Genomic DNA, 14,323 nt, shown 5'->3' with positions numbered 1-14,323 from the left:
GAGGATGGAATATTGCCCTAAGCCACAAAGGGCTTTAAAGGTCAAGACCAGCAGGAGACCCCCAAGCCCATTCAGACCCCAATTTCCCCAGCAAAAAGGATCAAGTACCAGGAGAGACCCTTCTCTGCTAGAAGCCCCTTGAGAAAACTACCAGTCAGAATGGAGAATTAATGTATATCCAACCTTTTCCTCCAAGGAGGTCAAGGCAGCCTACATGGTTCTCCAGTCTTCACACAACGACCCTGTGAGGTAGGTTAGGCTGAGAGGTCACCCAGAGAGCTTTGCGATCTCTCAGGTCCTGATCCACGCAGGAATCACAGAACTTCAGAGTTGGAAGGGACCCCGAGGGTCATGTAGACCAGCCCCCAGGAATGCATTCATCTCAACTGGATTGTACATGACAGGTGGCCATCCAAACTCTGCTTGGCAGGGGGTTGGACTAGATGACCCTCAGGGTCCCTTCCAACTCTACAATTCGATGAACTGTGCTGAACTGTGTCCAGTTCTGGGCACCACAATTCAAGAAGGACACTGACAAACTGGAACGTGTCCAGAGGAGGGCAACCAAAATGGTCAAAGGCCTGGAAACGATGCCTTATGAGGAACGGCTAAGGGAGCTGGGCATGTTTAGCCTGGAGAAGAGGAGGTTAAGGGGTGATATGATAGCCATGTTCAAATATATAAAAGGATGTCACATAGAGGAGGGAGAAAGGTGGTTTTCTGCTGCTCCAGAGAAGCGGACACGGAGCAATGGATCCAAACTACAAGAAAGAAGATTCCACCTAAACATTAGGAAGAACTTCCTGACAGTAAGAGCTGTTCGACAGTGGAATTTGCTGCCAAGGAGTGTGGTGGAGTCTCCTCCTTTGGAGGTCTTTAAGCAGAGGCTTGACAACCATATGTCAGGAGTGCTCTGATGGTGTTTCCTGCTTGGCAGGGGGTTGGACTCGATGGCCCTTGTGGTCTCTTCCAACTCTATGATTCTATGATTCGATGAGTAATCAAGGCAGACTCTTGTTTCCCTGCCAGGGAGCAAAATCCCAGGTTTTCTTCCCACCTTCCGCTTTCTTGTCTCTATGTGCCATTCACATTTCCATGACAACCCTTTTCACCTGTCGTCTTCTTCCAGGCATAACAATTTAGCGCTTCCTCCGTACCCGTGGGCAATTGGGTCCCCATCGCTCAGGACCGGGGTGCATGCAGCAGGTCTGGTGTGTGATTTCCTAGAACAGGGTGGTGGCCCCCCTCCGGTCGCCGCTGAACTACAACTCCCAGCAGAACCCTACCTAGGATGGGTGCTGCAGTGCAAATATGACCAGGGTGGGGCACCATGTTTGCTACCCCTGTCCTAGAATCTCCAGGAGGCCTGAGATCTTGGAGGGTGAATGCCAGTCGGTTTAGAGTACCATTGAATTGTCGAGTTGAAAGGATCCCCGCAAGGATCGTCTAAGGCAACACTCGCAATACAGGAATCACAGCTAAAGATTCCTTGACAGTTGCCCATCTAGCGAAGGGGTGTCCATCACACAACAGCAGACTTTGATAACCTTTCATAATATGGCACCCTTTATAAGGAGAAAATTTGGCATCCCCAAATCATAGAATCATAGAATCATAGAATCATAGAATCATAGAATCATAGAATCATAGAATCATAGAATCATAGAATCATAGAATCATAGAATCATAGAGTTGGAAGAGACCACAAGGGCCATCGAGTCCAACCCCCTGCCAAGCAGGAAACACCATCAGAGCACTCCTGACGTATGGTTGTCAAGCCTCTGCTTAAAGACCTCCAAAGTAGGAGACTCCACCACACTCCTTGGCAGCAAATTCCACTGTCAAACAGCTCTTACTGTCAGGAAGTTCTTCCTAATGTTTAGGTGGAATCTTCTTTCTTGTAGTTTGAATCCATTGCTCCGTGTCCGCTTCTCTGGAGCAGCAGAAAACAACCTTTCTCCCTCCTCTATGTGACATCCTTTTATATATTTGAACATGGCTATCATATCACCCCTTAACCTCCTCTTCTCCAGGCTAAACATGCCCAGCTCCCTTAGCCGTTCATCATAAGGCATCGTTTCCAGGCCTTTGACCATTTTGGTTGCCCTCCTCTGGACACGTTCCAGTCGATTGATCGTCTCTATTATGGGTCCTCTCAATTTTGCACCCTTCCAGGCGTTTGGAACTGCACACACATTGCCCTCAGTCCAGTGCTCCACCACCTTCAGAGGCTAATAGCCTCCTAAAGTCCTTCCTGATGTTGAGTCAGAATCTCCTTCCTTGTTATTTGAATCCAGTGCTTTTTTTCCCATTAAAAAATGTTTAGGAGGTACTCTAATTTTGACTCAGGACACGGGTGGCGCTGTGGGTTAATCCACAGAGCCTAGGACTTGCCAATCAGAAGGTTGGCGGTTCAAATCCCCGCGACGGGGTGAGCTCCCGTTGCTCGGTCCCTGCTCCTGCCCACTTAGCAGTTCGAAAGCACGTCAAATTGCAAGTAGATAAATAGGTACCGCTCTGGCGGGAAGGTAAATGGTGTTTACGTGCGCTGCTCTGGTTCACCAGAAGCAGCTTAATCATGCTGGCCACATGACCACATGTACGCTGGCTCCCCCAGCCAGTAAAGTGAGATGTCTAAACTGACTCTAAACCGACTGGCAGAGTCAGCCACGACTAATGGTCAGGGGTCCCTTTACCTCTTTAATTTTGACTCAAGAAAATCACCATTTTATAGTTCAAATCAGGGGAAATAAATACATTAAATGGACAAAAGTACAAGGAACATTCATTACCTCATATTACACAGCTGACAGCTCACAGTATCTTCCTCATTAGCATGAGGTTGTGTGTGCTAACATCTTCCCGATTTCTCTGATTGCTGTTGGTGTCCGTCACCAGATGTCGTCCTTTCAAACAGTTAGTCATTTTACTATGGAAGTGAGAGCTGGACCATAAAGAAGGCTGATCGCCGAAGAGTTGATGCTTTTGAATTCTGGTGCTGGAGGAGACTCTTGAGAGTCCCATGGACTGCAAGAAGATCAAACCTAGCCATTCTTAAGGAAATCAACCCTGAGTGCTCACTGGAAGGACAGATCCTGAAGCTGAGGCTCGAATACTTTGGCCACCTCATGAAAAGAGAAGGCTCCCTGGAAAAGACCCTGATGTTGGGAAAGATGGAGGGCCCAAGGAGAAGGGGATGACAGAGGACGAGATGGTTGGACAGTGTTCTCGAAGCTACCAGCATGAGTTTGACCAAACTGCGGGAGGCAGTGGAAGACAGGAGGGCCTGGCGTACTCTGGTCCAGGGGGGTCACGAAGAGTCGGACACATATTAAAATACTGCCCCTCAACGAGGCCAGACTTTCATCAGTAAAACACCGCACATCCACATTCCAATTCCTGCTTCACACATTAAACGCTTGCTTCCATCTGAGACTCGGGAAGCACTGGGAAAGGAAAGGAAGCCACCATCAAAGGTGGTAAGAATGAATCTGACCAATCACCATACTAGAATACAACTCCTACTTCACATATTAAACGCCCGCTTCCATCTGAGACTCAGGGAACACCATGACAGGAAATGAGGCTGCCATCGGGGGTAGCATGCTACAGAAGAAACTAACAATTTTAATTTTTTTAGTTTCTTCTCCTGTTAGATTCACAAAATGTTTAGGGGTACGTGTACCCCTGCATCCCCCCAGAAAAAGCACTGTTTGAATCCATTGGTTCGGGTCCTACCTTCTGGAGCAGCAAGTTCAGCTTATATCAGCTAAACCTCCGCATCTCTGGGACTTCCAAGGTTTGATGACAGTGGTTAGGAACCCCGTGCCCAGGGCCAAATCATAAAATCATAGAACTGTCAAGTTGGAAGGGACCACAAGGGCCTTATAGTCCAATTCCCTGCAATGCAGGAATCTTTTGCCCATTGTGGGGCTCGAACCCACAACCCTGAGATCCTTCCATCTCTTGGAAGACCACCTATTCTCTTGGCTACGTTGACTGTAATCCAAGGGAACTCGGAGGACCCACTGGGCTGGGCCGCTACATACAGTATTGACCTAGACAAGAGCTTTCCAAATTGTGTGTTGTGACACGTTAGTGTGTCAGCAGCAGTGTGTACAGTGGCGTTACAACAGGGAGGGGGCGGAGAGCAGTGCGCCTCAGGTGCCATGTCTGTGAGGGTGACAAGAAGGAACCCACGGGGGCTCGCGGCGGCGCGAGCAGCTATCGCGCCATCGCCGCATGTGGAGGGTCCTCCGTTCGCGGCTGCAGCCGCGAGCAGAGGATCCTGGTGCCAGTGGCAAACCGCTATGTACAGTGCATGTGCAGCGTCGCTACGTACGGCACATGTGGTGTATGTAGCGATGCCACACATGCGCTGCACATAGTGATGCCTCGCCCTGGGTGTCACAATGCCTTTGTTCGCCCCTGAGTGTGTATGTAGGTTTATTGCACAAACCCGCACTCTTCCCGGGACTGAAAAGGGGCCGGCTTAAACCTCCAGTTTGCTAGTAAAACTGAATTACTGCGTCGCAAAATGATGCACGTCTAAAAAGCCCGTCGCCAACATGAAAAGTTTGGAAAGCTCTGACCCAGACCAGTGGTTCTCAAAGGGTGTGGTGGGGCAGGAGAGGGCGGCAACAGTGGTGACGAGATTCAAGGACAATCAAACATTTCAGTGCAGCGTAGTATAGCATCTAAATTTTTATTATTTGCGGAAGATGGATCAATACCTTTTCAAAATGAAAGCGAGAGCCTCCAGTGATACCAAGGCCAATCCTAGCTGCGTTTTCTGATGTATTTCTTATCGGTAGAAAATTCAGCGTGGTGCAAGGAAATGTTTATTCTGAAAGCTTTATACCTACAGAACACACCTCTATCCTCCAGGTAAGCCAGAGGCACTTCTGCATTTTGTGGGTTTTTCCAGCCAGGACAGGAGTAGGGTCTGAGGCAGGGGCAGTGAGGGCTGTGATAGCCCCAAGGGCCCAGTAGATGGGTCTGGGGGTGGGGACACAGTTTGTCCACAGGCCTGAGGTCACCAACCCGATATAATAGAAAAGCAGCCAAGGGAATCCATAGTTTGGATGTTAACAGATCATTATTATTCCTTGACGAGTTCCCTTGCTGGAGAAGCTCATCTTCCCTGCTCGTGTTTTAGCTTGGAGACCAGTTAAAGGTTTGTTTGCAGAAGGCCTTTGGGGTTTGCGGTCTGAGAAGTAGCTCCCAGGCCACGTTTTGAACGCAGAAATGCACATTAGCGAAACTAATGGTTGCTGCAAATGGGAAGAAGTGAAGGATTTTGAGCGCTTTGGGTTTTTTTGGAAGGCTCTGCATGGTGATTAGCAGCCATAAGGATTGATTCTGCCCCAATCCTACACCTTTCCCTCTCCAATAAGTGGAGAATCAAGGATATACTCCTCCGTAATACTAAAATGAATACACATCCCTACCTTGGGGAAAGGCAATTGGTGGGGGAAGGCTCGATAGAAGTGTGTAAAAATGGGCACGATATAGAGGAGGTGGAGGAACAAAAGTTTTTCTCCCCCATAGAATTGTAATAGTAATAATAATAATAATAATAATAATAATAATAATAATAATAATATTTTATTTATACCCCGTTCCCCAGCCAAAACTGGGGTCAGGGCGGCTAACAGCCAATAATAAAAAACAAGTTGATTGAAATACAACTTAAAAAACAAGATTAAAATACAACATTAAAACATTAAAATGCAGCCTCATCACAGGAGGAGAAAGGAAAAAGGAAAGAGGGGGAGGGAATCAAATTGATTCCAAGCCAAAGGCCAGGCGGATCAACTCTGTCTCACAGGCCCTGCGGAAAGAAATCAGATCCTGCAGGGCCCTGGTCTCGTGAGACAGAGCGTTCCACCAGGCTGGGGCCAGTGTTGAAAAGGCCCTGGCTCTGGTTGAGGCTAATCTGACTTCCTTAGGGCCCGGGACCTCTAGGGTGTTGCTATTTGTGGACCTTAATGTCCTCGGTGGGGAGGGTTGGAAGGGACCCCAACGGTCATCTAGCTCAACCCCCTGCAATGCAGGAATCTCAGTTAAAGCATCCATGACAGACGGCCATCTAACCTCTGCTTAAAAACCTCCAAGGAAGGAGAGTCGCAACATTAGATCTCACGGACATTCAAGGATGCTGAGTGCCAGGAGAGACAGGACAGATATAAGAAAGTTCTTCTTCAGACAGCGCACAGCTAAACTACGGAACTCCCTGCCACTGGAAGCAGTGATGGTACCAACTTGGGTGGCTTTAAAAGAGGAATAGACAAATTCATGGAGGAGGAGAGGGCTGTTGATGACTACTAGCCATGTCTATGTTCTGCCTCCACAGTGGGAGCGTCAACAATGTCTAGGCAACACGATGACCATGTACATTTGTAATAGGCAATCTTTATAGAATTCCTTCAAACCATAACAAGTACAATGTAAAATCTTTCGACTCAAAGTCTCTGAAAATCTTTAAATGAAGCGAGGTACCAGACTTTGTACGATGAAAGACGAGCTGTGAAGCTTTCTGTATTCAGCAAATACGATGTCCAACACTGAACAGTGATTCTGGATATTGACTACTGTTTCGTAGAATTCTTGGTCAGCGTGGTGGGAGGATATAGAATGCTTCATAAACTGAAAATAAAATTTTACAGACTATGACCTGCGTGCGCATATCACTTTACAAAAATTATAAACTGTAATACAAACAGAAATGAAAAATAGTACATGCCCCCATCTTATTTCGAATGATTGAAAATATCAAATGCTGTGGAGCAGTGCTCATGTAATAATGTAGTCACTGCTACTAACATTTTTTGAGAAACATATAAACCCAGCTTCTATAAAGATTGTCTATTACGTATGTCTATAGACCATAGACATACATAATAGACAATCTTTATAGAAGCTGGGTTTATATGTTTCTCAAAAAAATATTGTTATTGTTGCCTAGACATGGTTGACGTTCTCTTTGCAACACAGGGGTTTGGCTACTCTTGTGTTCGAATCCTGCTTGCTGGTATTCAACAGGCATCTGGTTGGCCTCTGTGAGAACAGAATACAGTGGTGCCCCGCAAGACGAATGCCTCGCAAGACGGAAAAGTCGCTAGACGAAAGAGTTTTCCGTTTTGGAGGTGCTTCGCAAAACGAATCTCCTATGGGCTTGCTTCGCAAGACGACAATGTCTTGCGAGTTCCTGCTGGGGTTTTTTCCCTCCCCACCCCCTTTCTCTAAGCCGCTAAGCCGCTTATCAGCTGATCCGATCAGCAGATAAGCCGCTAAAAGCCGCTAAAAGCCGCTAAAAGCCGCTAAAAGCCGCTAATAGCTCTAATCCGCTAATCCTTCAATGGGCTTGCTTCGCAAGACGAAAAAAACCGCTAGACGAAGAGAATCACAGAACGGATTCTTTTCGTCTTGCAAGGCACCACTGTACTAGACTAGATGGACCACTGGCCTGATCCTGTGGGTCTTCTTGTGTCCTGCTCGTACTGCCCTCCCGGCTGAGGTCATACGGTGTGTTTTTGTCAGGCACATTTTACCTAGGAATTCGCTCTTCTTGCTGACATTCTTGGATCTCTTGCCATCGCTGTAGCTCTTGCTGATCCATCCATCAAGTTGCAGCGCCCAGAATTAAAGTGTTGCTCCAGATTTTGTCAAAACCACCCACCCTTGGTCTCTGCAACACCTGTGTAGGTTGGTTGTAGTTTTACCTGACTACAGGATATAACATCCTGGTTTTTTTGCATTCAATTATATAAGCTATACTGCAGGACTTGCTAGTTATATCCTGATGGATGTAATATTGGTAGCTGGAATTTCTTTGCCATTCCTTGGGGTTTTATGGGTTGTTTTCAGCCCTAAAATGGAGCTGTTCTTTTTTAAGTCCAATAAACAGATCACTTAATTTATAACAGAGCTTTTGCAGTCCATCGCTTCTTTAACTATCAAGGGCTCAAAGCTTTGTGGTTTCCTTAAGTGGGTGGGAAGATCTTGTAGCATGATTAAAATGGTGATTAAGTATTGAAATAGCGGATGACAGCGTTGCCTGTTTTTTCTTTCCTTTTTTTAAAGGAAAGCAAACCCGCGAACGGCATATTTCAGGAAGCCAGTTTGAAAACCTGACTCGGTTGTGGATAAACTAAGGGAAACAAGGGTGGAATTTTTTAAAATATAGCCAAGTTTGTGCTTCAAATCCACCTTGCAAGATAGAGAGAGGAATGAAATGCAAATGGTTTTCATCATAGGTAGGCAAACTAAGGCCCCGGGGGCCGGATCCGGCCCAATCGCCTTCTCAATCCGGCCCATGGACGGTCCGGGAATCAGCGTGTTTTTACATGAGTACAATGTGTGCTTTTATTTAAAATGCATCTCTGGGCTATTTGTGGGGCATAGGAATTCGTTCATCCCCCCCCCCAAAAAAATAGTCCGGCCCCCCACGAGGTCTGAGGGACAGTGGAGCGGCCCCCTGTTGAAAAAGTTTGCTGACCCCTGGTTTTCATTGATCCGGGGCCTGTCAACAGGAGGGCTATGGGCAGGGCAGAAAAGGGTTTGGCAGTTTGTTGCCCCAGTCGTGGTGAATTGCACTCCATCCCACCACTCAGGGCTAGGCTGAGCCTTGGGGGGTGGGCAGTAAGATGGGGGGGGGGACCTCCATTGCAGTGTGGGGCAGATGCTCAGACTACACACCCCACTGCCTGCAACAGGATTCCTGAATGTTGGAAGATTCGGGACAGATACAAGGAAGCGCAGCGCAGTTGAACTACGGACCTCACTGCTACAAGATGGCCACCTAGACAAATTCATGGGGGGTATTGATGGCTACTAGCTAGGGTGATTCTGTTCTGCCTCCACAATGCTTCTCAACTCCAGCTACTGGAAACCCCTGGAGGCGAGAGATGCTCTTGTGCTTTTTTTCTGACATCATGGGCATCTGGGCAGCCACTGTGAGAACAGGATGCTGGACATAATAATAAATAATAAATTAATAATAATAATAATAATAATAATAATAATAATATTTATACCCCACCCTCCGTGACCAGAGCCGGGCTCAGGGCGGCTAACACCAATAAAATCACAGTACAAACATAATAGGGGGGAAAGAGGGGGGGGACCAATTTAAAATACAGGTTTAAATGCAATTTAAAATGCAGCCTCATTTTAAAGTAGCTGATAAATCAAAACCATAAGGGGAGGGAAACATAAGGGTCAGACCGAGTCCAAACCAAAAGCCAGGTGGAAGAGCTCTGTCTTGCAGGCCCTGTGGAAAGATGTCCAGTCCCACAGGGCCCTGGTCTCTTGTGACAGAGCATTCCACCAAGACGGGGCCAGTACTGAAAAGGCCCTGGCCCTAGTTGAGACCAATCTAACCTCCTTGAGGCTCGGGACCTCCAAAGTGTTATTATTTGTGGACCTTAAGGTCCTCCGTGGGGCATACCAGGAGAGGCGGTCCCGTAGGTACATGGGTCCTAGGCCATTGGCCTGACGCTGCAGGCTATTCTTATGTCCAGCGGAGCTTGCCTGCTACTTCCAGGGATATTGAAAAACAAACAGGCATGAATAATGATTGATCCGCGCTGTATGCTTGACATGCTTACCTTGCGACGGAGGCCAGCTCAGCTGTCTGAGATCTGGGAAGGAAAGGGCTTGCAGCTTTCTCTTGGCATCCTTCCCTCGTCTCTCACACTGCCTCTTTGCCATTCCCATCAGGTACCTCAGCTCACAGGTCAGCGCTGATAATCGTGCTTACTTTGATAGCAACAGGGAGAAGATCTGGCCTCACTGTACGCGACTTGAGAGAGGCAGGCTCTTCTGTTTACTGCTTTGGCTTTGCAGTAATTGCATTGTGGTTTTAAGCAGGGAGCTCTTTCCGTTCTGCTTTTCCCCAGTTAAGGATGGAGGAGAAATTTGCTTCAGTTCATGGTATTCAGAGGGACCTGCCTCATTCTCACGTTGGGAAACAATATGCAAACAGACAACCCAGGCATTCTTTCAAAAGAGCACTTCCCTGAATTTTGTAACACTGCTCTCCAACCAAAAATGTTAGGGGAAAGCATTCTCACATTGCATGCATTTGTGGAAACGTCGTATAATGCGTGTTATACGTGGAGAAAGCATGGCGGAAATGTGAAGGTTAGGCAAATCGGCGTACAAAAACGTGTAGATTAGGAGAAATTTGCACTAGGGCGCAGGCGAACATTCGTAAGGTCTTAAAAGTAATTCGCAAGAACTGAACGGAAGATTGGGAAGACCAGAAAGGGAGAGAAAAAGAATCTTCCAGATTTGTCCAGCTAGCCAGTTCCAGAGTTACTCTATGGAACTCCCTGCCACAAGAGGCAGAGATGGCCACTAACCTAGATGGCTTCAAAGAAAATTAGACACAGTCATGGAAGGAGAGAAGGCTATTAAAGCTTACTAGTCAGGAGGGATACGCCCTGCCGTTGCTGTCGGAGGCTGTGGCGTTTGCCCGTTCGTTTGAAAATGTCTGTACAGGGGGAGAGAAAGGGTTAATATGTAGACCAATAGGAAAGCCGGAGGCAGAGCCTACCTGTTTATAAAAGGGCTTGGCCCGAGGTTTGGGTGTGGGTAGTTGGTTGGTTTTAGTGGGTTGGTTGGTTGGTTGGGAAAGGCAGTTGGAAACAGAGAGACAGTGCAGTTGGTTCTTGTGTGAGGGGAGGTAGAAGAGATAGAGACAGGATAAAATTATTATTATTATTATTATTATTATTATTATTATTATTATTATTATTATTTGTTTGTTTGTACCCTGCCCATCTGGCTGGGTTTCCCCAGCCACTCTGGGTGACTTCCAACAGAATGTAAAACAAAACATCAAACATTAAGAGCTTCCCTAATCAGGGCTGCTTTCAGATGTCTTCTGAAATTTGTTTATCTCTTTGACATCTGGTGGGAGGGCGTTCCACAGGGTGGGTGCCACCACCGAGAAGGCCCTCTGCCTGGTTCCCTGCAGCTTTGCTTCTCGCAGTGAGGGAACCACCAGAAGGCCCTCAGCGCTGGACCTCAGCATCCGGGCAGAACAATGGGGGTGGAGACGCTCCTTCAGGTATACTGGACCGAGGCCGTTTAGAATAAGACTAAGAAGGTAAAGAGTAACAACGTTTGGAATGCAGTTAAAGTTTGTTTGTGTCTGCAATAAAATACACTCTTTGTTAACTTGAGGACCTGACTGAGACTAAGTGATTTACCGGGGAGGATCTGGTTGGTGGCAGCGGATTAGTGGTATACGGGTCAATAGTCCATGAGACGACCGGGGGCTCTATACGAACACCACAGAGGCAGCAATGTTTCTGGGAACCACAGGACAGGAGGGTGTTTCTCATGTTCTCAGGCCGTGTTTGACGGTTTTCCTTTGTGGGCCACAGTGAGAAGGGGCTGCCGGTTCAGGCGGGCCATTGGCTAGGGCTGCCGTATTTCAAAAAGCGAAAATCTGTGGGGGTGGGGGGTGGAATCTGCCAAAATCTACACTTCCGACATGGGTTGCCATATGTCCGGATTTTTCCAGACATTTCAGCAATTTCCACCCGGAGACTGTATCTGACGGTCGAATCCTGACTACGTCAGGGAAATTCCAGACGTATGGCAACCCTACCATGGGTCTCATCCAGCCAACTCCCTTGATCTTCCCAAGATCCGCCACTGTCAGGCATGGAGAGTCCTCCCCTCCCTTTGGTAACTTCACAGATAAGAATTAACAAGCAGTTGATAGATTTCTAGTCCTTTTAATATAGCATCACGTTGTGAGCACAAATACGCAGCTCTCCGCATGGAGGGCAGCTGGCTTGTCGAATCCTCCTTCCGGTTTCTGCAACCTTTTTCAGCGCCAATGGGAAGTTCCTCCCTCCCTTGGCTCCTTTGCTCTCTGATACGTTTGGACCTCTGAGTCCTTGGTGAGGGGGGTGTTCCCCACGCTCTCAAGAGACGTCTCGACTAGCTGCCCCCTCCATTCTGGTGCTGTTGTCACTATATCAAAACTGAGCAACTCCTCCCTAAGCTGTTCGGCTCTGTCTCTCTCTCTCTGCTTCTGAACACGCTGTGGACAGGGGGGGCGACTCTCCCCCCTCCAGCTCTCCATTGGAGAGAAGCTGTCATAGAATGCATTCCCCAGTCCTCGTCTTCAGACCATTCCCTGACAACCATAGATTCACAGCTGGCAAGGACAGGAGAGGGCGGTCTCAGGAGACTCAGGGCAGGGAACAAGGCCCCCGATTCCCAGGAAATGCTGACTTTCTTCTCTCTTCCAGTACTGCCCGCTGTGCCCAATGCTGACCAGACCTCCTGCGGCCTCTCTGGGTCACCCTCTGGGATTCTCGCCCTCCACGTCTTTGCCAGCCTGCCCCTAACCAGCAATGACCTTGTGGAACTGGCCTCCCGCCCCACCGCGCCCCCTTCCCCACCGCTCCTCCTGCCCCGCTCCTCCTGCTACCCGCATGTCTGCACCATGACAGGGGCCCGGCAGCTGGATTCCTGCGGAGGAGGGCTGCGTGGCCAGGAGCGTGGCTCGGGCTGAGGGATGGCCTCGCTGGACCTGCCCTACCGCTGTCCGCGTTGCGGGGAACACAAGCGATTCCGGAGCCTGTCCTCCCTGAGGGCTCACCTGGAGTACAACCACACCTACGAGACCCTCTATGTCCTCTCCAAAACCAACAGCATCTGCGATGCCACCGTTTTCCCCCTGGCGTCCGACACCACCCTCCTGACGCCCGCAGCCCGCCGGGACATCTTTGAGAGCACCTCCTTCCAGGGCAAGGAGCAGCGCTTCACCTGCGACCTCATCGCCACTGCCACCACCGAGGAGCTGGACCCGACATCCTCGCCCGTCGCGTCCCGCTACGTCCACGAGATCGAGATCCCCCTGACCGAGATCTTCACCCGCAAGGCCATGACCTCGGCCACTACGCCTCCTGCCGCCGCGGCCGCCGCGGTGGCTGCCGTCGATGCGGCCTACGAGGAAGGCCTGACCCGCCTCAAGATCCGGGCCTTTGAGAAGCTGGAGGTGGACAAGCGGCTGGAGAAGCTGACCGAGGAAGTGGAGCAGAAGATCGCCTCCCAAGTCGGCCGGCTCCAGGTGGAGCTGGACCGCAAGAGCTCGGAGCTGGAGAAGGCCAAGCAGGAGAGCATCCGGCTCAGCCGGGAGAAGCAGGAGCTGGAGGAGAGGGCCGTGGAGCTGTCCCGCCAGGTGGACGTCAGTGTGGAGATGCTGGCTTCCCTCAAGCAAGACCTGGTGCAGAAGGAGCAGGAGTTGAGCCGCAAACAACAGTGAGTGATGGTTTCTGTGGTGTCACAGGGTCTGCTAAAATGGGGGGGGGGTGTTGAGCCTGAGGCCCACGGGCCTGATCCGTCTTCCTTCACCCCGTCTTCTGATTTTGCCAATAGCAGCAGAGAAAAATGGAAGTATCATTGAGGAAGGCAGAGGTTTAAACACAGGAAGGGACGTGGGGAGGGAGGAGTCCTGGACCGGTTGGATGCAGAAGAGTGGTGGGAAGAAACTGTTGGGGGGCCACCAAGGGAAGAAGGCTCAGAGCCTGGGGAAAGGTGGTGGGACGACAGTGAGTGGTCAGAGGGAGAGGACTGGGAAGAGGAGGTGTCAGAAGCTGAAGAGGTAACAGGGCTTAGTGAGCAGGGAGAGTCTGTGGCAGAGAGCAGCCCAGAATCAGAGGTAGAGGAGGAGGAGGAGACAGGTCAAGAAGCAGAGATGAGTCAGGCTGATGAAGTGTCACAGGTATTTCCCCCTCCTGCTGTGACCAGATCCCCAACCCAACCCACCAGAACCAGAAGAGGCATGAAAAGGGCGAAAGAGAGATTGGCTGCACACAGGCACAGTCTCAGATTGCCTGGGGGGGACCCTGGAGACTTAGATGGCCGTGGGGAGACCTTCAGTCTCAGCAGCTGACTCATGGCTGCCAGACCTTCTGAAGATGAGTTGCTGCCCTCCTGTGCAGATCCTGATTGTACTAAAAAAGAGTTAACTCCAACTGGCATGATGTCATTTACTGCTGGCTCGCTCCTGGTGGAAGGAAAGAGGAAGGGTGGGAGGGAAGGAGGGGGCGCAGACACAGAGTAATAGCAGAAGTTGCTTTGCACCAGATTTGTCCAGTCAGCCCAAGATTGTCCCTTCCAGCCTTTCCCAACACAGATGATGTGCCCTCCAAATGTGGTTGGACTACTCCAGGGGTCGGCAACATGTGGCCCATGGGCCAGATGTGGCCCACGAAGACCGTTTTGCCAGCCCACGAGCTGCCCCTGAACCGAGCCACCCACTCAGCGAGTCCCCTGTGCGCTGCGCTAAACC

At 49.5% G+C, this 14,323-nt stretch overlaps 1 protein-coding gene and 1 long non-coding RNA gene across 2 annotated transcripts in view; both read left to right on the top strand.

Annotated features, from left to right (window-relative positions):
* The window catches only part of LOC310686073, a 143,792-nt gene that overhangs the window by 66,836 nt on the left and 62,633 nt on the right, over positions 1-14,323 (top strand). The window lies entirely within an intron of this gene.
* Positions 1-14,323, top strand: part of FBXO41 (F-box protein 41) — a 77,371-nt gene that overhangs the window by 8,370 nt on the left and 54,678 nt on the right. Inside the window, exon 2 of the mRNA XM_083458691.1 lies at positions 12,276-13,290. Coding sequence (XP_083314817.1) covers positions 12,545-13,290 — 746 coding nt within the window. The 5' untranslated portion in view covers positions 12,276-12,544. The remainder of the gene's footprint in view (positions 1-12,275; positions 13,291-14,323) is intronic.

The sequence above is a fragment of the Podarcis liolepis genome, assembly GCF_965112155.1.
Source record: "Podarcis liolepis genome assembly, chromosome: 9".
Lineage (NCBI taxonomy): Eukaryota > Metazoa > Chordata > Lepidosauria > Squamata > Lacertidae > Podarcis > Podarcis liolepis.
This window is presented reverse-complemented; position numbering and strand designations above follow the sequence as displayed.